The 24,174-nt window shown below is 42.0% G+C and overlaps 1 protein-coding gene across 2 annotated transcripts in view; it reads right to left on the bottom strand.

Moving 5' to 3' along the window:
- Nucleotides 1-10,611: 10,611 nt before the first annotated feature.
- Nucleotides 10,612-24,174, bottom strand: part of scube1 (signal peptide, CUB domain, EGF-like 1) — a 120,996-nt gene continuing 107,433 nt past the window's right edge. For both annotated transcript variants that reach the window (XM_085436505.1, XM_085436506.1), the window contains 13 exons: nt 20,053-20,175; nt 19,833-19,952; nt 18,400-18,498; nt 17,476-17,592; nt 17,210-17,368; nt 16,894-17,097; nt 16,651-16,812; nt 16,340-16,507; nt 15,861-16,022; nt 15,556-15,753; nt 15,029-15,181; nt 14,837-14,916; nt 10,612-14,699 (listed from right to left, as the gene is read on the bottom strand). In XM_085436505.1, the coding sequence (XP_085292631.1) occupies nt 14,547-14,699; nt 14,837-14,916; nt 15,029-15,181; nt 15,556-15,753; nt 15,861-16,022; nt 16,340-16,507; nt 16,651-16,812; nt 16,894-17,097; nt 17,210-17,368; nt 17,476-17,592; nt 18,400-18,498; nt 19,833-19,952; nt 20,053-20,175 (1,898 nt within the window). In that variant the 3' untranslated portion in view covers nt 10,612-14,546. The remainder of the gene's footprint in view (nt 14,700-14,836; nt 14,917-15,028; nt 15,182-15,555; nt 15,754-15,860; nt 16,023-16,339; nt 16,508-16,650; nt 16,813-16,893; nt 17,098-17,209; nt 17,369-17,475; nt 17,593-18,399; nt 18,499-19,832; nt 19,953-20,052; nt 20,176-24,174) is intronic.

Below are 24,174 nucleotides of genomic sequence, written 5' to 3'. Positions count from 1 at the left end.
ACTGAAAGAGTAGAGAATGTAATTTTGATGTCAAAGCGACCATATTTGACACAATAACACAAAATGAAACATGAATGAAAGTATGCTTGCTGTGACGCATTATCTCACTCTGTGGAGGCTGTTGCTTCCATTTCAAACTAACAGTAATGTTGGATATTTCTATTCCAGTGCTGCACAAAGAACAAAAACTGAGGAAAGTGGGATAAATATGTCTCTTTTTGTGACTTGAAATGTGTATAATTTATCCAAAGTCACTGCACGTTCATATTTATATATCTACAGTAAAGTATTATAGGAAGACCACTACAGAGGGCCACAAGCTCCACTCTGTCCCTGCCACCCTCAACCCCACCCAGCAAGAAAGACTCTTCTATTTGAAAACTAAAAGGCATTTGAGGCACATGTGCATTTGAAGTATATTACAGCTGCATTATTGTACTTGGAAAGTGCATATTTTTCAAAAAGTTGAATAAAAGAAAATTGTTATTTTCCAAATATTTATTCACATGTTTTCAAATTTTACAGATTCCTTGATGTTTCTTGATCTCTGCACAGCTTCTCACTGAAACTGGCTCTCTTTAAGTGTGCAGTATGGCTCCTGCATGATTTAAGAAATAATCACTACTATTTAAGACCTTTTTAAGACCTCAATAAATAAAACTTAAAATGGAATATTATTAATGCATCTATATCTCAGGTTTCTGAAACAGTCCTGGTAAGATATAAAGCGGTTGTGATGGCATGCCACACATGGTAAGCTCCACACCTCATCACCCGTTGATTCACTTTAGTTTAATTTACAGTCACTACTTTAAAATATTCTATTTATTGTTCAATATCGTTTCTTTATTAAATGTATTCATTTTTCCATCACACCTTCCAATGTTTATATGGCGTGCACACATATTAACCTTGCAAGGTCAAAGTTCTGTTTTATGTTATATTAATACATCTTTCTTTGTTTGAGTTACCTGGGGGTTGGTGTCTCCTCCTGTCTGGCAAAAGGTGTGGCAAAGGGCTGGGAGACCTGAAGTACTGCTGACAGCCTAATTGGATTGCACCACATGCTTCATTGCCTGGGGGGTGTTTCATGTTTGTTTAAATGTTTTGTATTAGTTGGTTATATGGCAGCCATCTTGTTTTCCCCCGTGTGTGTCATTTGGTTTAGCTAAACCAGTATTTAAGTCCCCCTGTGTGTCATTTCAGCAGGTCAGTTTACCATATGTTTGTTTGAGGTTTTGTTAATTATTATCTTGAGTTTAGTCTGTTGAGTTGACCTCTTTTATTGGTCTGCCTGTTTAAGTTTTGGCTTTGTTAAATATATTTTCATATTTTTGGGTCAATAAAACCGGTTTTTTGAATTAAAACCACCGGTGTCCTTTATGCTTTACTGCTTGGTCCCTGACAATTGGTGGCAGCAGTGGGATCATCCAGTATTGGACACAGGTCTTTTTTCTTTTTCTTTTTTTCTTTCTTCTGTTTTTCCCCATGAGGAGGAAGAATGCATCGTGGTGGCAAGAATGAAAAGAAAAAGGGATCTGCTCAGCAAACCTGCGAAGAGGAGGAAAATGGAGCCTCAGGAGTCACTGAAGTTGTGGAGAGAGCTGAAAAGGAGCCTACTTTGTCTGATCTAGTCAATATGCTACATGCTCACATGGAACAACAGGACATCCGGGATGCAAAACAGAGTGAGTTAAATGCACGACAAGAACAGCGATTTAAAGCCTTTCAACATCAGTTTAGACTTTTGCAGTCAGAAATCCAAGTCAGAACATCACCATCAGATTCTGCAGAAGCTCGCTCTGAATCATTAGAGTTTGATATTCATCCTTCTTCCTCTGTTCAGCAGGCCCAGGCTGAACCAGTTATGACTAATTCCAATCCAGCCATTTCACCAGCATTTCAGTTTCCCCTACAAATAGAGGGCAGATTGGAAAGATTAACTGAAGCTGATGATATTGAACATTTCCTGATCACATTTGAACGTATGGCTACAGCTTATCGATGGCAGAAGTCAGATTGGGTTTTTCATTTGATACCCTTGCTTACTGGTAAAGCTAGAGGTGCCTATGTTCACATGGACATTGATGATTCATTAGACTATGATAAAGTGAAATCAGCTATTCTGTCAAAATATGACATTAACCCTGAAACATATAGGCAAAGATTCAGATCCCTGGACGTTCAACCAGATGAAAGCCCTCGTGAGCTATATGCGAGACTGAAGGAGCTTTATGGGAAATGGATCCAGCCAAAGGGTAAAACTATTCATGACATTGGTGAAACTATAATCTTGGAGCAGTTTCTCAGAATGTTATCTCCTGAGCTTCAGGTTTGGATCAGAGAACACAACCCTGGTTCAGCAATGGAAGCGGCTCGGTTAGCTGATGTTTTTGTTGCTGCCAGAAAGAAGGGGCAAGCATGGAGCCATAATGCATGGAAGGTATCGAGGGACACCCGGAAGATACCTCAGCAAAACCATCTGGATTCAGCAAATACAAGCACCAGTAAGAGCTCTCAGTCTACCATTAGACCACCAAAGGCCTCTGGTAAGAAGCTCATTTGTTATCTTTGTGGATTAGAGGGCCATACAAAACCTATGTGCCCAAGAAATTCTGCTAAAATGGTGCAAATGTGTTTTGCTCCTCGTTCTAATGCTGATCCTGAGCAGGAGAGTGACAAATCCATCAAAATGAGCCAGATTGAAGTGAATGGGGTTCTACTCAATGCCCTTCTTGACTCTGGCAGTTCTCGGTCTCTTATTCACTCAGATTTTGCCCCACCTAATATTGTTCGCACCAGTGATACAATTTCAATCTGTTGTGTCCATGGAGATGAGAAAAGATATCCGACAGCTGACATCTACATTAAAGTTCAGGACCAGATGTATCTGCTGAATGTGGGTGTTGTGAACAGTTTGCCTTACTCTGCCGTGTTAGGGCGTGACCTTCCTGTGCTTTTTGATTTGTTGGAGTCTGAGCAGACTGAGGAGTGCAATGTAGCTGTTACCAGAGCTCAGGCTAAGCAAGTCAGTACCCACTCTGAGACCCTGAGTGCCCTGCCTTTTTTTTAATGAGGAGTTTGAGACAACTGTGGTGAAGCCACGGAAGACCCGCAGACAAAGAAGGCAGGAGAAATTCAAATTTTCACCTGTGGATACACTAACAGACGCTGAGCCAACACCGTCACCCCTAGGGTTTAATATTCCAACTGAAATTGCTGAACTCCAAAAATCTGATCAATCTTTAATATCTCTTTTCCGGAAGGCCAAAGAAAAGGAACCTGGAGTGGAGCAGGTTAACAGTGAGTACATCTTGCAAAATGACATTCTCTATCGTCAGCAGGGGTCGGTGCTGCAGCTGGTGGTTCCCCAGAAGGTTAGAAACGCCATTCTCACCTTAGGGCATTCTATTCCGTGGGCTGGCCACCTTGGTAAACACAAGACCACAGCTCGCATCAAACATCATTTCTACTGGCCTGGTCTTAGCAAAGATGTGGCTCAGTTTTGTAAAAGTTGCCCACAGTGTCAGATAACATCTGCTAAAATCCCCCATAGAGCTCCACTCCAACCTCTCCCTGTCATCGGCACTCCTTTTGAGCGTCTTGGAATGGATATTGTAGGGCCTGTTGAGAGGAGCAAAGCAGGAAATCGTTACATGCTTGTTGTAACAGATTATGCCACAAAATATCCTGAGGTGTTCCCTTTAAAATCTATAAAGGCCAAGCCCATTGCATTTTGTTTAGTGCAGTTCTTTGCAAGAGTTGGGTTTCCACGAGAAATACTAACTGATCAAGGCACTAACTTCATGTCTACTCTGTTAAAGCAAGTTTATCAGTTGTTGGGCATCTGGAGTCTGAGAACTTCACCATACCACCCTCAAACTGATGGGCTGACAGAACGGTTTAACCAGACATTGAAACAGATGCTCAGGAAGTTTGTCAACGACAGTGGTAACGATTGGGATCAATGGCTGCCATATCTACTCTTTGCTTATAGAGAAGTCCCCCAAGCCTCCACAGGTTTTTCACCTTTTGAGCTGTTGTATGGTTATGAGGTTCGTGGCCCTCTAACTCTGTTAAAGGAGATTTGGGAGGGAGACAAGGTGGAGGGGGGATCCAAGAACATTTTGTCTTATGTCATTCAGATGAGAGAACGGTTGGAGAAAATGGGTGAACTTGCTCAATCACATATGGTGGAGGCCCAGCAGCAGCAGAAGTCTTGGTATGATAAATCTGCTCGTCAGCGTGCGTTTGAGCCAGGACAAAAGGTGCTCGTGCTCCTCCCCAGTGACAACAACAAATTGTTGGCAAAGTGGCAGGGGCCATTTGAAGTCATGAGGAAGCTGGGACCCACCACATATGAGGTGTCCACCCCAGGGCAGTTGCGCTCCAGCAAGGTCTTGCATATAAACCTTCTGAAGGAGTGGGTGGAGCGTATTGAACACAAGGCGGATGCAATGCTCATACGGCGAGTGCCTGAAGAAGATGAAGCAGATGAGCAATATCTACCACCTGCTGGCTCTCTAGATTATGATCTCAGCCATCTCCCAGAGGACAAGCAGCAGCAGGTGAGAGAAATGTGTAAATCAGCAGTCTTTCAAGAGAATCCAGGGAGAACTGACATTGTCGAACATGATATTGTGGTACGAGAAGGTGCCTCTGTGAGACGATTAAGTTACAGGATCCCAGAACGTCTGCTGCCTTCATTGAAGAAGGAAATCGATTTGATGCTATCTCTAGGGATCATTGAAAGATCTAAGAGTGAATGGTGCAACCCTGTGGTCTTGGTACCCAAAAAGGATGAGAGTATGAGGTTCTGCATTGATTTCAGGTACCTGAACTCCATATCCATGTTTGACTCCTACCCGACACCAAGAATTGATGATCTACTTGAACGTCTGGGAAAAGCAAGGTACCTGACCACAATAGATCTGTGTAAGGGTTACTGGCAGGTCCCACTCACTCAACGGTCCAGAGAGTTCACAGCATTCAGAACACCATGGGGGCTTTTCCAATTTACAGTCTTGCCATTTGGACTACATGGAGCTCCAGCAACTTTCCAACGGCTGATGGATCAGGTATTACATGACTGCTCTGACTTTGCTGCTGCTTACTTGGATGATATTGTTATCCACAGCAACACCTGGGAGGAGCATGTGGAACACCTGCGAACTGTTCTGGACCACCTGCACTCAGCTGGGTTGACGGTGAATCCGTCAAAGTGTGTTTTCGCCGCTGCTGAGACAGAATACCTGGGCCATGTCATCGGCAAGGGGGTTATCAGGCCACAAGTCAGCAAAATCGAGGCCATGGAATCATCCCCCCTGCCCCAAACAAGGAAGCAGCTGAGATCCTTTTTGGGCATGGCAGGTTTCTACCGTCGTTTCATCCCTCAGTTCTCCAACAGGGCAGCTCTGCTCACAGACCTGACGGGATCACGTTCCCCCAATTACATCCAGTGGACAGAGGAGGCAGTGGCAGCGTTTCATGACATACAACAGTCACTAAGTAAGCAACCGGTTTTGTACAGTCCCAACTTTGATGAACCATTCATATTACAGACTGATGCTTCAGATCGGGGCCTGGGAGCTGTCCTCCTTCAGGAAACCATGGAAGGCCGCCATCCAGTGGCTTACATCAGCCGGAAACTGTTTCCACGGGAAGTTCGGTATTCCACAGTAGAGAAGGAGACCTTCAAGTGGGCCCTGGACTCCTTCCGCTACTATCTACTGGGAAGAGACTTCACCTTGGAAACTGATCACAAAGCACTACAGTGGCTTGAGCAGATGAAGGACACAAATCGGCAAATTACCCGCTGGTACCTGGCCTTACAGCCATTCCGATTCACTGTCCACCACGTACCAGGCAAGGAGAACCTTACTGCTGACTATCTCTCTCGCTGTTCCAGCGAGAGCTCTGAAGAGGGGAGGTGTGTGATGGCATGCCACACATGGTAAGCTCCACACCTCATCACCCGTTGATTCACTTTAGTTTAATTTACAGTCACTACTTTAAAATATTCTATTTATTGTTCAATATCGTTTCTTTATTAAATGTATTCATTTTTCCATCACACCTTCCAATGTTTATATGGCGTGCACACATATTAACCTTGCAAGGTCAAAGTTCTGTTTTATGTTATATTAATACATCTTTCTTTGTTTGAGTTACCTGGGGGTTGGCTTCTCCTGTCTGGCAAAGGGCTGGGAGACCTGAAGTACTGCTGACAGCCTAATTGGATTGCACCACATGCTTCATTGCCTGGGGGGTGTTTCATGTTTGTTTAAATGTTTTGTATTAGTTGGTTATATGGCAGCCATCTTGTTTTCCCCCGTGTGTGTCATTTGGTTTAGCTAAACCAGTATTTAAGTCCCCCTGTGTGTCATTTCAGCAGGTCAGTTTACCATATGTTTGTTTGAGGTTTTGTTAATTATTATCTTGAGTTTAGTCTATTGAGTTGACCTTTTATTGGTCTGCCTGTTTAAGTTTTGGCTTTGTTAAATATATTTTCATATTTTTGGGTCAATAAAACCGGTTTTTTGAATTAAAACCACCGGTGTCCTTTATGCTTTACTGCTTGGTCCCTGACAGCGGTCCATCATTACAACAGTCCCTGCATAATCATGCTCAGTGCTTTCTTTTGCCACATAACAGGAAAGTGAATCTAAGACAAGGGATTCATGTTTATGTGTGATTTTCACCACTTTCTGGGCTTCAGCCAGTTTATTGGTTATATTCAGTTAGAATGTCATTGGAGCTAATAGGGGATTGCATTGTTCTGTAACACAGTAGTAATAACGTACTAATTTGAGAAATCACCTCTCACAACTACACTTAGAATTCACATAATGAGTCAAGGTCACTTAAAGTGACTGTGGTAAAAGTTATTTTTGCAACAGCTGGTGGAAATACGACTATAACAATACTAATAACACACAGACTATATGGGCAGTTCTAGTTATCTAGTATTTAATAATGTTACTGTTTTCTTACACCCCATGGCTTTCACTGTGCTTTGTTAATCAAATAAAAATGATAACAATAATAAAGAATACAAAAAAAGGAAAATTAGAGATGCTAAAGATTAGACATACAGTGGCATGAAAAAGTGTTTGCTATCGTCTTGATTTCCTATTTTGTTTCAGATCATCAAGTAAATTTAAATATTAGACAAAGATGACACAAGTATGCAACACACACTTTCTAAATGTAGGTGTTTATTACTAAAATAGGAAATCAGGAAGGGGGCAAACACTTCTTTCACACGACTGTATGAACTGTCATGATGTGACTGTTTAAGAGTATTTTTACTGTTTTTCTTTTTCTTGTTAGTCCTCTCTCACACACACACACACACACACACACACACACACACACACACGTATATATTAGTGATGTCAATAGATTGAAAAAAAAAAAAAAAAAAAAAAAATTATCTGATTAACTGATCTCACAATTTTCTATAATTAATCGCGATTGATCACAATTACTTGATCAATAGTCTGGCTGTAATTAAATTTTTTCAACTTTATTTAAAAAGCTTGTAACTGACATTTATGCAATATAATGAGTAAATGCAGAATAAACACAAAGAATGTTAAATGCTTAAATTCAAAGAGAATTTGAACAGTTTTCCTTTAGCACAGGCTCAACTTTTAAAAAGCCTATATGCTAATAGGGAAGTATACACTGATATATAATATATATATTAGTGCTGTCAAACAATTAAAATGTTTATGCAGATTGATCACAGGGGAACTGTGGATTAATTTTGATTAATGATTAAACATCATTTATTTTTATTCTATATTAACCACATGCTTACACTAACCAGTCCCCGGCCTCCTTCCTTTTGCTTAGCATACATGCTCAGGGTCAGGAGCTCTTTGTCTTGATGTCAGTGGCTTCTATCTCCTCCTTTGGCCAGTTTTTTTTTTCATCCCATCAGGGTACCTGATGTACAGGAGGTGACTGATGAAGGCTCCATTCCATAATCTGTATCCGTAGCCAGTCTTGTCAGTGATCTCACTGAGGGGTTTCAGGCCTATGCAGAACAGCAGTGGGGACAGAGCATCTCCTTGGTAGATCCCACACTCGATGGTGACTTGTGCTATGGGCTTGGAGTTGGCCTCTGTGTTGTACGCCACATCCCCACTGAGTTCCTGATGAAGGCTCTCAGGGTCCTGTTGATCTTGAATAGTTCCAGGCATTCCAGGTTCCAGCTGTGGGGCATTGAGTCATAGGCCTTCTTGTAATCAATCCACAGGTTGGTCAGCCTGGTCCTGCAGTCTCAGCTGACTGCTCGGTCTACCAGCAGCTGGTGTTTTGCGCCTCTGGTATTCTTGTCCATCCCTCTCTGTGCCCTGCTTTTGTATTGAGCCATGTGCCTGTTCATCTTAGCCGACACAGCAAATCAGTTTACCAAAAGCACCTATGCAAGGCCTAATTTCTATATTGTGTGAGTCCCAGCTCCGGGATTGCACATTGCCCAACTAATGCTGCACCTGAGCCAGTTAACATAAAAGCAAACCCAAATGCAAAAGAATCTGTTTTAAAATGCAACTCTTACTCTAAAATAAAGCAGTGAAGAGCAACAAAAGGAGAAAAGGAAAACAGTAACACAATCTCATGTGCAGCCTGCTCTGATATAAATTACATGTCAGTGCATAAATAACACATTTTTATCTGTTGAATGTATTGAATTACCACACCTCCAATTCACTGCTATGTTTACTACACAACTTAATTATTGTCCTCTTAATCACTACTAAAAAGCAATGTACAATAAACATCAGACACATTTCATCAAACTTAATTAAAAAGAGCTGACTTAAAAAAAGCATCTGTACCTTGAATCTCTGCTGTAGGGCAAAATAATCACAATGCGTGTGAATGGCAGCTAAATCTAAAGAGAGAAGAAGAGCACTTGCTGCTACTTCCTCCCTTTGATCCCTTGTGTCCTAAAGCCTTCCCCATTACATCTCAATCTATTTCCTGACCATGTTCATTCCACCTTTTGCTCCTTATATTTCTGGTTTTGTTTTCTGTCGTAGCAGATCCACCTTTTTTCCCCTTGTCTATCTGTATGATCCACTTCAACACTAAACTGTGTTACACAAGGTGCACGAGCACACAGGTAAGGTTAGGGAGAGGCCGGTTGTGTTAAGAGATTTAATTGGGCAATCTACTGTCAGTAGTAAAACTGAACCAGTGGGCTGCTGTCAGTGCTTAAGGGGCTTTCACGCCATCCTGTAAGCTGCATGATTATAACAACAAAGAGGAAAAAAATTATATCGACCAATTGGCCCAGTGCGTAGGCCCACCAGGCAAATGCCAGTTTGTATGCCAGATTTCCAGCCCCAGTTACAAAACAATGGTAACAGCTGGTTGTGGAAGAAAAAAAAAGTGAAAATGCACTTGAACAATCACAATGAAGCCGTGGTAAGAAAAATGGTAAGAAAAATAAAACTGCCCACATACTCTGTTCTTTATTCCCAGTCAGTAAATCCACAAGCTGTTGTATGCAAAAGTAACTTTTACCTCATTACTTTGGAGTTTAATGCACAAGAAGAAAACCAAACACCTAAAGATCTTTGAGTGCCCCCTACTGGGCTATTTCGGTTTGTGCAGAGTTGGACAAAATCCAGCATAGACTTGTTTCCTGTGTAGGAACGAACTGTCACAGAGGTGGAAGCTGAGAATAGTGTCCAGCTGCTGCAGCATCAGCATAGAGCAGCTGATGTACCAGCTGACTGTTGCAGCATCACTGTATGCCACAAGTCCTGCACACCTCTCTTTAATTTGGAAGCTCATCATTTAGCCTGGAAAATAGTTTGCTGCTTTATAAAAAAGAAGTTGTTTTGTTAGTTGCAAGGCACTGTAATTATGAGGCAACTTAAAGGTTTGATTCTAGAGGAATGGATGTGATCCTCTCTTACTGTATAGAAATAACCTCACTTCCAGCATTCACACCACCACCTCTTTACACTGTCTGATTCTGTAATATAGCAGCTACAGTGTATGGCCATCATGCTATCAAGTTAAAATACTGGAATCAGTTTAGTTATAACTCTCACAAAGGACATCCACCCAACCTGTAACTTTTTGTCTGTTACAAAAACAAATGACATTGTTAACTCCCTCTGCTTTGAATTCAAAAGAGGTCATTATTAACACGATTTAAATTAATGCATGTATTAGGAGTAGGTGGGACAATATGTAAGAGTTATATTTAACAGGCTGTACATTGCTTTAATTATTGGATTTTTCATCTGATAAGCTTTTAAAGAGAAACTGGAAATTTCTGAGACCCCCAAAAATGAAAGTATCTCACCTCCCTCTCTGAATAAAATTGGAATAGTGTGTGGATGATGGTGACGCGTATTTCTGATGTAGTGTCCAGATCTGCGGCACAGATTGTTTCACTTGATGATAAATGCAGTATTAGCAGTGTCAGCTAAATTTTCCGGTAGTGTACCGGAAGACGGTTGTGCCAATAGCACGTAGAAGCACATCTGAGATAAGAGATGAGCGGATAGGAGCGTTTCTCCTCTGAGTCTGTTCGACTGAAGATTCCACACGCAGTCAGAAACGAGACAAGTCAAATCGGGTTTCTGCTACTATTTTATTTAATTTGTTCAGTACTGGAGTTTCATGGACTAAACAATGGCACACCACTGCGTTACAGTTTCTCTCTTTGGATACAACCAACTAACACAAACGTTAAAATTATTCCTCTACAGAATGGACTAAAGTACACATACACAACCTCTGTTTCTATCACAGGCACCCAGCACAAAGACTCACACAAAGAATCAGTCACGCAGCGCACACGTTCTGTTGACACTCATAAACCACATTCGTACACCCACTCACAACCGAATACATTCTCAGAAAAAAACAATTATAAATTTTTAGAGCATTTCATATATTTTCCATAACACTCATAATGAACAGGACCCACCTCAAACAAGAAGGAGGCCGTACCGCAGTATGGAGCTGAATATCTAACAAAACGACTAATTTGGGAAATTACACAATGATTTTGGTGAGAACAGCCTTGAGGACACACTGTATTTCCACATGTAGCTGTCTTACAGGGATGATTCTCAGCCAATGCAAAAATAGATTTTTTATTTTCCTTACTTTAAAAAAAAAATAAAAAAATTAATTCTGGACAAAAACCCTAAACTTTGACCAGTTTATCCCAGGTGAGTGCCATGCAGGACCATACTGCAGGTTTTGCTTCAGCCCATTAATTACAAGTAGTTCACAAAAATGCATACTGTTTTTCAAAGCAAAAGTCTTTTCATTGATTTCCTACCTTCTGGTTTCATTTCAGAGCACTATGAAAATCAACTTTCAGACTTTAAAAATCCATCATTGTAGTTTTTGTAATATCTTGTATTGTGGCGTACATTCAAGAAAATGTGTTTTTGGAACATCAAAGACAAACATGCTGGTCACAGCTAAGTAGTAACTAACGAGTTTGTACCATCGATTCTAATAGATCATTGAATTGGTTTCTGCGCTGTTTGTGATAATGACTTGGATCCAGAAAATGAAACAGTTACATTTTATTGACTGCTCCTTCACGTGTTGACCCAGTAATTTCATTGAGGACAAATGGCATTCACTGGCTAACAGCTAATGCAGCACACCCACTAACAGAGACACATACACATGATACATAATATAGCCACTAGCTGGCTCATCCTAGCTTTCCTTAGCTTTAAAGTTAGCTAGTAATACTGTTGACACTGAGGGAGCATCAAGTAATACTTTGGATTTTATCTGCGACATTCACACTGAAGTCACTCCACAGACTGTTACAGGCAATGCAAATTTGAAACTAAAAGATCTGAAACTGTTGAGTAACTGTGCTCTGAGTTTCAAAATGGTCCATGCTAGCAAACTGCACGCCATGCAAGTTTATATCAAGTAAAGTTAACTGTCATAGTGCACTGAAGGTTTCGTAGCTTCTACTTTGAAAAATACTCAGCAGTGATTTGTGTTTGAGAACAAAAGTAGCAAAACCATCAAGGTGGTAATTTATTTGAACGTCAGTGTGACAAGCTCCAATTTAGCGATGGCTATCCCTTATCTTCCTTGTGCCCAGCACAAAGACTAGAATGACACAGGTAACAGGACATTAGTCTCTAAAAAAATGTCAGCACTGATAAGGGATTTTACATTTTTACCATCAGCATGCATGTTGTTGAACAGAATTACACACAGATAAGTTCAGTGAAGCTGTAGTTGCTACAAACGCTCGGGCAAGAGATGCTTCTCTTTCCGACTGCGCCACTACATTCACCTTCAGACCAACACTCCACTCACTCCTGACTCGCTTTTCAACTCCAGTCTCAGTGTGCAGATGTAGAGTCCATCTTCAATATGCGGTATAGGAGTTTATATATTAGTAACAATGGGAATGACACAGAAACGTTTAGTTTGTTATAAAAGAAAAGTATAGTATACTCACATTTCCTGTTTAATGGAAAAGTGCGCATCTGTTTGAAGTCATTTTAGAAACTTGTAGATATTGTGATGTATAATGCCATCATGCAAGAAGCGTTTACAGAGACACTTCTTCTCTCTGGCAGCTATATAACGTATTTGAGGGCTAAAGTAGGACTGGGGGAGTGGAAACACGTACTGTAGCGATGGCGGCATGGCTGGCTAATCCAGCGCTTGCACTGTATTTCTATGCGTTTCAGTTTATTCTACAGTCGAAGGCTTTGAGATGCTTCAGCCTACCTAACTCTCTCTGTGTGTGTGTGTGTGTGTGTGTGTGTGTGTGTGTGTGTGTGTGTGTGTGTGTGTGTTATTCAGACAAATTTGAGGGTAACTGCAAGCTACAGAGTGGAAGCACAGGAGACACAGCTGCTTCTTTTTCCTATCACCACCACACCAGGCACATAACACAAAAAGGTAACAAAACATGTAACTTAGATCCTTTCCCCTACAGTTTAAAATATAAAATTCAAGTGCAATGAAAGTTCCAAATACTAGTTACACCAGGTACATTTCTCTATAACGTAACAATCTGTTACTTGCAGGTAGTTTTATCTCATCTCAAAATTACAATGTAGATTTTGCAATTTGCCCAATTTAATCTTTCCCCAGTGGATAAAGCATCACTGGAGTGGAAGGATTTAGATGTCACCACTTTTCTGATTTAAGTGCACTGATTGTTTTCTCATCTCTGTCTTGTGCACGACAGGGCCAATAAAGAAATCCAGTTCAGGCTGTGCTCTGCGTGGGCACCTGTGTATGTCCACACGCTTGTTCGCAGATCATTTTTAAAACATCTGCGCGCCCCTCTGCAAGTTCCAAAATGTTCAGTATAAATATTAAAAAAGGACATAACAACACAGAAAGCAAATAGGAAGACTGTAGAATACAGTTGTTAGAGAATGTGCAAACAATGGGAAATGACTGTGAGAAAAGAAGAAACAGAGTTTGACCGATATATTGGGTAGCTGATGCTGGCCTTTTGTTAAGTGCTGCTGTGTAATAGCATGCGGATTCAGACTTTTAGATGACTTTAGAGTTTTTTAATATGCATGTTTTAAACAACAGCTACATGTTGATAAATTTGCTTTGTTTTTGAGTTGGATGAGAAGATGAGGTTTTGTTAAAGCTGGAGTAGGCAACATGTTTGCCTGTGTTGGTTATGTTCTCATAACCTTGGAGGATTTTGTATTTGAAGTAGTCTGACAGGGAATAACACCCTTGCACCTTCACAGGGTTCTGCATTCGGGCTTTAGTCTAACTCTTAGCGAGAGACGTACAGTTGCAGGTCTTTTTACGCCTGATCAGCTAGACTATAAAACAGTACAAAGATGGAAAAGGTCATGTTGTAAGCAGAATACAGTGGAGGAATGGATTACGGCTGGTTAGCCTAGCACTGACAGACTAGGAAAGACTAGTCGATAGACCGAGTCGTCTTTTTTCCACGAAGCTGCGCATAATATTTCAGTTTTTTGGCGGTGGGCATGGGGGTCTCCCGCAGATGAAACAAACTGACATGTGGGATGTACCATTACCTACAGGTTGGGACACTGCTGTTTCGCTGCACATCCTCCACTTGATTACCACTTTATATACATTCTATAAAACATTCAGAGGAAGGAAATATTTGCCAGATGATTTTACTAAATTAGTAAATTACCATAGTTACTGTACTGTTTCTGCTGAAAAATATGTATTCATTGTTACTGCCAGATAAACCCTTACTCAGATAGCATGCCTGTGGTAATTAACAGTTCAGTGCAAAATCTCCAAATTTAAGAAAGAATATATCAATACAATATACAGTATAAAAATATAAATACTGGCCTTCAAAAACCTCTATCGGTCAAACCTTGTACAGAAAGCTCCATTGTTAGTGATGTCTTACGAGTTAGAAAGCTCAAATATACATGGATGAATAGACAGAGGCAGGGCAGAAGTGGGATGGGGGTTTGGGTTACATTTAGTTTGCTGGATTTGGAATGATGCAGGATGTCAGGGTTGTTGACCAGGACCGCAGACGGGCCTGTCTATTTGTATGGTCGTAGGAACCTGGAGACTTTGGAGCGCAGCAGCTTGATGAAAGAACGAGGGAACATCTCTTTGGACTCTGCTGCTGTGTACTTGAAATAGTTCTGGGGGTGAGCCAGCACATCAAATAGGGCTTTTATCAGCTTCTTGTCCTGTGGGGAGAATAAAGATACAAAGACTGTCAGCATACTGGACCCATCTTATGAGGTGATGACTTTTTTTTACCTTATATGTTAGTGTGACCTTGGAACAAAGATCAGCTGGTAATATGATCACATTACATGCATACCTTGAGAATCTCCTGGTGATTCTCAGAGGCGTATAGCCTGCCATCCCGCACGATGTCTTCTATCAGCTGCTGGTAGTCCTCTGCAGCATAACAGGGTTAAATCAGTGGGTGAAAATACGCAACGCAGTGAAATAAAAAGCTGTAAGATTGTTTAAGGTTGGCTGTCGCTGAACTGCGATGAAGCTGACTCACCATCGTAGGTGACGTATGGAACTTGGAAGCCTTTGCCGCTGTTCCCCTCGTTGGACTTGAACTGGATCCAGAGCTTACGGGAGCGGGAGGTGAAGGCGATGGGTCGCTCGTAGGTCTGACACGTCTCGTAAGTGGTGATGGAGGTGGGATGGGCTGAAGACACAGCACACAGCACAGTTAGAATCTTCTAGAGCTTGTTTTTCTTGGAGCATGTGGAATGACCTAAAGCTCTAGAAAAAAAGCTGATCTTTAAATCGGTCCAGTCTGAAATGAATGATAAACAGTTCAGGTGTGACAGCATGACATACTGTGCCACTGGACACATGTGCATGTCATGGCAGCGTCATTAAAGTCACTGTTCACAGGTAAGCATTTAGGAAAGAACCACAGTGCCATATACTTTCTTACAGGCACTGCCAACCCTACCACTGTGCAACAAACACAAGCAGGCACACTTTTGCATCTTCATTTAAAGAAACGTGAAGTCAACGAGTTCATCAGTTCTGTACATTCATATTTCTGTTTACCGCTCTTCCTCATGACCAGCACGTCTCCACATTCATCCTCAATGGGGAGGAAAATCTCTGGCACCACAATGAGGATGCGTCTCTTGTGTGGTGGATTTATCATCCACACACAGTCCACGTTGGATGGGTAATCTCCAGGGTAGTTAGGAGACTCAATGTAGCCTGTGTACTCTCCCAGCTCCCCTCCGCACACCTGGTCTAAGGACAAAATTGTAGAAACCCTTTGGAGTATTTAAACCAATGCCAACAATATTGTGATATACTTCTCATTATCAACCACAATGGGTAATAGTGGGCAGCTTTACTTTTGCACTGGGAGACGTTGGTAGCACCATCGAAGTCGGTGGTGGTGTTGCCCGGGCAGGTGATGCAGTAGTTCTGGCTGGATTCTGACTGGTAGGTGCCTGCTGGGCACCGGATGCAGCGGTGGGTACTGGAGTTGTAGTAATGCCCGGGAGCACAGTGCACTGAGGAAAGGTAAGGGGTAAGTGTGCACACAGTACAACTCTATTAAAGAGCAGACACACAAAGAAAACACTGAACCGCACACTCACTAAACAAAATCAGTTTGCACCAAAAAGAAGTTTGGTAAAGTCGTGAAACAAGACTTTGATCAAATGTTTCTGGCACACTGTCAGGGAACTCCGTCCTTACTGGTCGCCTCTGGCACTTCTATTTTAATTGTGTTGTTTATTGTTGTGTATTATTTGAACTGAACTTGCACTATAAAAGCAATTCTGACAAGTACCTTCAAAATAAACCACAAAAAGAACAAAAGACACACCTCTGGCCTCACAGTCCCTGAAGGACACAGATCCTTCATACTTGGTCATGAGGCCTCCTCCACAGGGGAAGCACAGGACACGGCCTGGTTCTGGCTGGTAGAAGCCCAGCGTGCAGGGCTGGCATGGGCGGAACCCATCATCAGAAAAGTGACCAACTGGACACTGACCTGAGGGGATGATAGAGGAGAAACTTTCTTTTTGGTTTTCATTTCTTCTTTCTACAACATTAATATTAATATCCAGATTTTCTGACATTATAAAATGGAAACAATCTCAGTATTAGTGAGGAAAAAATGGGATAGGGAATTACCTCCACACTGGGATACATTCTTGGCACCAGCGATTCCCTGTCCTTCAGTACTGGGACATGGCTCACAGGAAAGTTGTCCCACCGTGTCCTGGTATGTACCAGGGGGACACTGGACACACTGCTCTTGCTCCCCACTATAAAATGTCCCCACACCACAGCTCACTGAGAAGAAATACACAAGTTAGATCGATAGATCCTGATGAAACAGTAACACCCAGTCAACTCTTTCAGCTGCAAACATACCACACTTTCCATCTCTGAGGACTTGTCCTGTGCTGCAGGTCTCAGCACCCTCTGCCGCCTTAGGTGGCTTCTGGGCCACTTCATATTCGGTCCCAGAGAACTGGATGTAGAACTGCTGTTTGGTGATGGACTTTCTGAGTGTCCTCATGGCACTCTGCAGCCTCTGCTTCATTCTCTCCCGCACACAGTCCACGTTACACGACTCTGAGGAAACAACATTCAGACCACATTTCGATCATAAATATTTGATTTCTCTGTAGATTTAATGTTTTTGTGTCGATTATATTTAAAGCAGAGTTAAGAAGGATCACCACACCTGAGGCATCTTCCTCCTTCATCTCCATCTCAAACTCAGCGGTAATGTGTGAAACCTCCTTTGAAGGAGATTTGCGTCCTCGCCGGCGCTTCTTAGATGAGTCACACTTGAGGTTGACAAACGTTACCTGGCAGTCATCGGTGCAGGGGAACTGGCCTCCTTTCAGGCAACCAAAAACAGTGAAGAAGATCAAATTTAGAGTGGGCTATAAACGCCAGTATAATATCAGTGCCAGATGCTGCTGTTTAAATATGACAGTTCATTACCTTGGATGTTCTGCTTGGATACGTCTCGGTGTTTCTCCTTGTTGCGGGGCTTCAGGTGACACTTGGCATCTTTGATCTTAAACCTGGCCTTCTGCTTGATGGGTGGTGCCAACGTGTCTATTCATACAGAACAACACAAGCTGTTACCTCAAGATCACTTTACAAATCAACTCTTTATTTGATCATTTATAGGACGCTACAGCCATCACATAACTGCTCATTTGCTATTTGTTGCACATTTGTTGTGTGTATAATCTCAGTTGCTTGTTTGTGGTCTGGTTAAGTGTGTGAACAAACTCAGAGTGAAAAAGAGGCAAGTGAAGAAGAACTTGCTCAGTGCATCATGGGAAGCCCCCAGCAGTTTACTGCAGCATTTAATTAGAGCTATTTCGTTATATTTGGTAACTCATAACATATCCTGTTCTTTCATTTTGTTACTCTCTGCCTCCCGCTCTACTTTTGGAAACTTTAGTCACCAGTAAACCTGCAGAGTAAACTCCTCTGTTAGTATAATACACTGAGATATGACAGGACCTGATCATTCAAGATTTTAAGCTAAATTCCAAATTCAACAGGAAGGTCAATGAAGCGACAAAAACATAACAGAAATGTGGTCTCAGGCCAGTTAGTAATCTTGCATGTAGTTGTAAATTATGCTTATTTATGTATGGATTATTATGTATTTATGGATGGATGTTGTATTTTCAGTATGTACCAGCTACTGCCTCCTAACTACCTGCAATTAAGATAAGTGCTAAAATAATAAATGCTACCAGAATTTAATGAGTAATTTGTGTAAAAACAATTTCTCAAGTGGAGACGAAGCAAATCCAGAATAATATTTTGTAGAGTCAGTACATGTGCAGGGAGCATAGAATCCCATCACTGATCTGCACCTACTGTGTCCCATTATGTTTACTGTACCGGCACAGGCGGGTAAAGCCGTGGTGACGTTCCTCTTCTGAGGAGGTTTACCAGGCTGGACGGGCACTCCGCAGCTCAGTGTGTAGCTGTTCTCTGAGTCTGTGAGAAACAACAACGCAGAACAGGATTAAGTGACCAAAGAAAACCAAAACCTGATGATGAGAACAGGTTAGGACTCTCGTTGTATGTTTCATAGGATGGCCAAAGGCACAGTTGTCAGCATTATTAAAACAAGTTTGGTAGATGTTTAGTGGTATAAACAAAAATGTGACCTTTGATTGTGAAATGAAGACCCAGATGAAAGATCTATGAGCCATGCTTTTCTCTGTTAATACACGTAGAGACAAAGATGCATTTGGACGGGGAAGTGAGGGATTAAAAAAGAGCCCGGGCTCCTTTCAGCCACAGGAATTTACATGGCTCATTCCTCCTTAAATTAAGATGTACTCATAAAAGACACAAAAACAAATATTTCACTTCATGCCTGAGAGCGATCCATCATTCTCACACAATAGCTGCCAAGTAAAACGAAGGGACAGCCATGCTGTGGAAAAATTGGCATGATCAAAGAATGCAATCGATTTACAGATGTGTGTTAAGTACTATTGCAGGAGGAGAGGCTGGGGTGCCAGCAAAGAGGAAGGATGGGTGAAGCCAACAAAACCTCTCAGAGTGAAAAACACATCAGTCTGAGCACAGAGGCCCCTGAAGAATCCACAAATATGGCACTAAAGAGCACAAGCTTCATCAAGAGGGGAATGGCACAGACAGACCACCAGAGGGCAGCAACACATGCTGCACCAGAGCAGCACAAAGGACTGTTTCCAACATACAGCTACAGAGACAGAATAAAAAACCATCGATGGCAATCAACATGTTAATGTAGAGATTTTACTGTTGTGCTATATAAATAAAACTCTATTGAATTACTGTTAATTAATCTTTAGTTTTTAGGATTAGTTATAGATTAGATGAACAATTAATCATTTTGAAGCTACAAATGAAGCTGACAGCAGGTTAACAATTGCTCTCTCCTTCCTGTCTGACTTTCTGCAAACTTGTTTGTGATCCTTCCTGTTTTTAATACATATTCAGTGCAGGTTTGCTTTGGGTTTTCTTCATTTTTTCAATCAGTTTCTTTACAGATTTACAGATTCCAGATTCCAATTACACATTTATTTGCACCAAACAACCATTTAATGGACTGGAAAAAAAAATGAAGGCATGAATATAAGTTGTGTCAGCATTAAACATTTGTGGTCGACAGATGAAAAGGAAAACCCAAAAAACCAAGCTCCTACATATAGAACACGTCCTGGTACGAATCTGAACATCACAGCCCCAAAAGTTCACTGACAAAAATAGAAAAATATATGATTAATAGGAAACACTGTTCTGCCATGAGACGCCAACATGAGTGTGTTTGTGCACACCTGCGAGGAAGAGGGCATTGGAGGGGCAGGACAGTGAGCAGACCTCAGCTCCTCCGCTCTTGATGCAGGTTAGCTGGGCTCGCGGTGCTGGCTTCCCATTGGGCAGACATTTCACTCCCTCTGAGGAGTACAGAGTCATATCACTTCTGTTGTGTGATCTGTCCACCGTGCCTCGCACATTCACAAATGTACACACAGGTGTGTGTGGGCTGGTGCTTACCGATGCAATCTTTCTTGTTCCAGTGGAGTTTCTGTCCGGGTGGACACACACACTCGTAGCTGCCCTGGGTGTTTATGCAGCCGTACTCACAGCTGCCGTTGTTGATGCTGCACTCATCGATATCTAAGACAAAGACAGGATTACAGCACGTGCGTTGGCATTTCACTTTTCAGCTTTCACGTCTAATGGATTTTATGCACCGCGAAGGAGAGGCGATTTGTACAGGGTGTATCCCACCTCCCACCCTATAATAGCTGGGATGGGCTCCAGGCAAGCGCCCCACCCACACCCCCTCACTCCCAGCACAACTCTTAACTGGATAAACACTTAGGAAAATTGATGGATTGAGTTATGCAACACTCGTAGTGCTCTTTAAGGGAAGGTTGCAGATGAATACGGCTTAAAGGTCATTTTAGACTCTGTCTATTGTTTCAGGTTAATTTAGCAGCAGTTATACATGGACTTCATCCTGGAGTTTCATTCTGTGTTCTTTGGGTTATTTAAATCTCTCCCTCTTATTATTTATATTTGAGGGTATTATTGGACAGGCCCTGCTGGCGACCTGTCCAGGGTGTACCCGCCTCTCGCCCTATGACAGCTGGGATAGGCTCCAGCGCCCCCCGCGACCCTGAAAAGGATAAGCGGAAGCCAATAGATGGATGGATGGATGGTATTATTGGACATCATGCAGTGGAAATGAAAGGAAAGAGAAATGAGTTAGGCTACGTTCACTCTGCAGGTCTTGATGCTCAATTCAGATTTTTTGATCAAATCCGATTTTTTTGTCTGCTCGTTCACACTACAAATAAAATGCGACAGCAAACGCGCTCTAGTGTGAACGCTCAAAGCGGCGCATGCGCAAAAGAAGACGTCACACACAGACGTCTGTTTAGACCCAGAGCAAACAGTGTTGTGTGACTGATGGCCTTCATATAAAGACTTCGGACTTTACGTTTCCCAATTTTTGCTTTAAGTTATTGTGTTATTTACATAATAATGTAAATAACCTAATAATGATCCTTGTTGCTGTTTTAGAGGAGCGCTGCTTCAAAGGATAGTTGCAGATTTCTGTCAGAATCTGCAGATTATACAGTACAAATAAAATGTTCACGTTGTCTTCCCAAGAGTTTCACTGGATGGCCAGGAAGCGTTCACCATGTCTTCTTGGGCGCTGATAATTGGCGTCTGTCTCGTGTCAGTGACGTAAAAGACGGATTTAATGCGACATGACCATCAAACAGCAGTTGCTTTCTAAAACATCACATATGTATCGGATTCAGGACCACATATGAAAGTGACCCAGGTCGGATTTGAAAATATCGGATTTGTGCCGTTCACACTGTCATACCATGATCAGATAGATGGTCGCATAGGGTCAAAAAAATCGTATTTGATGCGCTTTCACCTGCAGTGTGAACGTAGCCTTAGAGACCAGCCATGTACCAGCACCCTAGGATTAACGGCCCTAGAAGACACTAAACTCCGCCCACAGAGTACAATTTACTTACAAAGTTCTCCTTTCCAAATCACATATCAACCCGAAATCTTGACTAAGTTTTACATTTCTCAAGGACTCTTTGTCCATTTTACAAGTCTTTTCATTGCCTCAAACTGTAGAGAATCTAGCCTCTCTCCCTACTGTACATGCGTAACTGCCTCTTAGGTACATGTGATATCTAAAGCTGCTAAAGGTGAAAACATCTGCCTTCAGAACACCAAAGCGCTTCAGTGTTGTCACTATTTTTTCCTGCTTTCACTTGAGTGTTATTAGCTTACTTCTGTGCTTAGATGTTTCCTGTGTCTTTAGTTCTCAGAAGCTTCTTGGATGAGGTGAAACGTCTTCAAGAACCTTTTCTATCCAGGCTCCTTGGACAGATTATAAATTGCTACCTTTTCAAAAATTAAATGACCTTTTTCCATTGCTGTGTGATTCAGTTCATGCCCTTTACAGGTACCAGCAGAGTACATGCATCGCCATGACCTTCAGTATACAGGGAGTGCAGAATTATTAGGCAATATTAATATCAAAGCTGAATGTTTGTGGAAGTAGTTTTTAGTTTGTTTTTAGTTTTAGCTATTTTAGGGGGATATCTGTGTGTGCAGGTGACTATTACTGTGCATAATTATTAGGCAACTTAACAAAAAACAAATATATACCCATTTCAATGATTTATTTTTACCAGTGAAACCAATATAACATCTCCACATTCACAAATATACATTTCTGACATTCAAAAACAAAACAAAAACAAATCAGCGACCAATATAGCCACCTTTCTTTGCAAGGACACTCAAAAGCCTGCCATCCATGGATTCTGTCAGTGTTTTGATCTGTTCACCATCAACATTGCGTGCAGCAGCAACCACAGCCTCCCAGACACTGTTCAGAGAGGTGTACTGTTTTCCCTCCTTGTAAATCTCACATTTGATGATGGACCACAGGTTCTCAATGGGGTTCAGATCAGGTGAACAAGGAGGCCATGTCATTAGTTTTTCTTCTTTTATACCCTTTCTTGCAGCCACGCTGTGGAGTACTTGGACGCGTGTGATGGAGCATTGTCCTGCATGAAAATCATGTTTTTCTTGAAGGATGCAGACTTCTTCCTGTACCACTGCTTGAAGAAGGTGTCTTCCAGAAACTGGCAGTAGGACTGGGAGTTGAGCTTGACTCCATCCTCAACCCGAAAAGGCCCCACAAGCTCATCTTTGATGATACCAGCCCAAACCAGTACTCCACCTCCACCTTGCTGGCGTCTGAGTGGGACTGGAGCTCTCTGCCCTTTACCAATCCAGCCACGGGCCCATCCATCTGGCCCATCAAGACTCACTCTCATTTCATCAGTCCATAAAACCTTAGAAAAACCAGTCTTGAGATATTTCTTGGCCCAGTCTTGACGTTTCAGCTTGTGCGTCTTGTTCAGTGGTGGTCGTCTTTCAGCCTTTCTTACCTTGGCCATGTCTCTGAGTATTGCACACCTTGTGCTTTTGGGCACTCCAGTGATGTTGCAGCTCTGAAATATGGCCAAACTGGTGGCAAGTGGCATCTTGGCAGCTGCACGCTTGACTTTTCTCAGTTCATGGGCAGTTATTTTGCACCTTGGTTTTTCCACACGCTTCTTGCGACCCTGTTGACTATTTTGAATGAAACGCTTGATTGTTCGATGATCACGCTTCAGAAGCTTTGCAATTTTGAGACTGCTGCATCCCTCTGCAAGATCTCTCACTATTTTTGACTTTTCTGAGCCTGTCAAGTCCTTCTTTTGACCCATTTTGCCAAAGGAAAGGACGTTGCCTAATAATTATGCACACCTGATATAGGGTGTTGATGTCATTAGACCACACCCCTTCTCATTACAGAGATGCACATCACCTAATATGCTTAATTGGTAGTAGGCTTTCGAGCCTATACAGCTTGGAGTAAGACAACATGCATGAAGAGGATGATGTGGACAAAATACTCATTTGCCTAATAATTCTGCACTCCCTGTATAAAACACAGCCCTTACACAGCAGGCTGGATTTCCTGTGTGTCTTGATGCCTTTCTAGCACACACAGCATTGTGTTTTTAGCCTTCTGTCAGATTAGAGCTATTGTGTCACGCATTAGGGAGCCTCTGCACCCACGGCTCTGCCAGTACTTTACCAGCTGTACTTCCTTTGACGAGCATTAGTACTGGTCAAAGGAAGTACTAAGCACTGCACACTGAGATCACCCCATAGAGCCTGTCATCTTTGACCATCACAACAAGCAAACACATCATACTGAAGAGCTCACTGCACATCTTGGCAAATGGCCCTGTTACAGATTATTAATGCTACTCACTTCTGCTGTCATTGTTTTGATGTTGGGGGATTTCTGTAATTTCCAATGAAATGTGATTTGTCTAACTCACAAATGGACTTCATTCATAGGTCTTGTTCTCTTGTTGCTTTTTCTTCTTCTCTCAGCTGCTCCCTTTAGGGGTCACCACAGCAGATCATCCCTAACATATCCTCCTTCACTGCATCCATGCATCTGTGCCTCCCAGCTCTATATTAAACACCCTTTGCCCAATATATCTACACCATCTCAGCCTGGCCTAGTTTCCCCTCTGATATCCTCATTTCCAGTCTTGTCCATTG

Source organism: Copadichromis virginalis, linkage group LG17 (genome assembly GCF_057382275.1).
Source record: "Copadichromis virginalis isolate Kocher_CV1m ecotype Utaka linkage group LG17, C_Virginalis_male_GT1.1, whole genome shotgun sequence".
NCBI classification, from domain to species: Eukaryota; Metazoa; Chordata; class Actinopteri; order Cichliformes; family Cichlidae; genus Copadichromis; species Copadichromis virginalis.
This window is presented reverse-complemented; position numbering and strand designations above follow the sequence as displayed.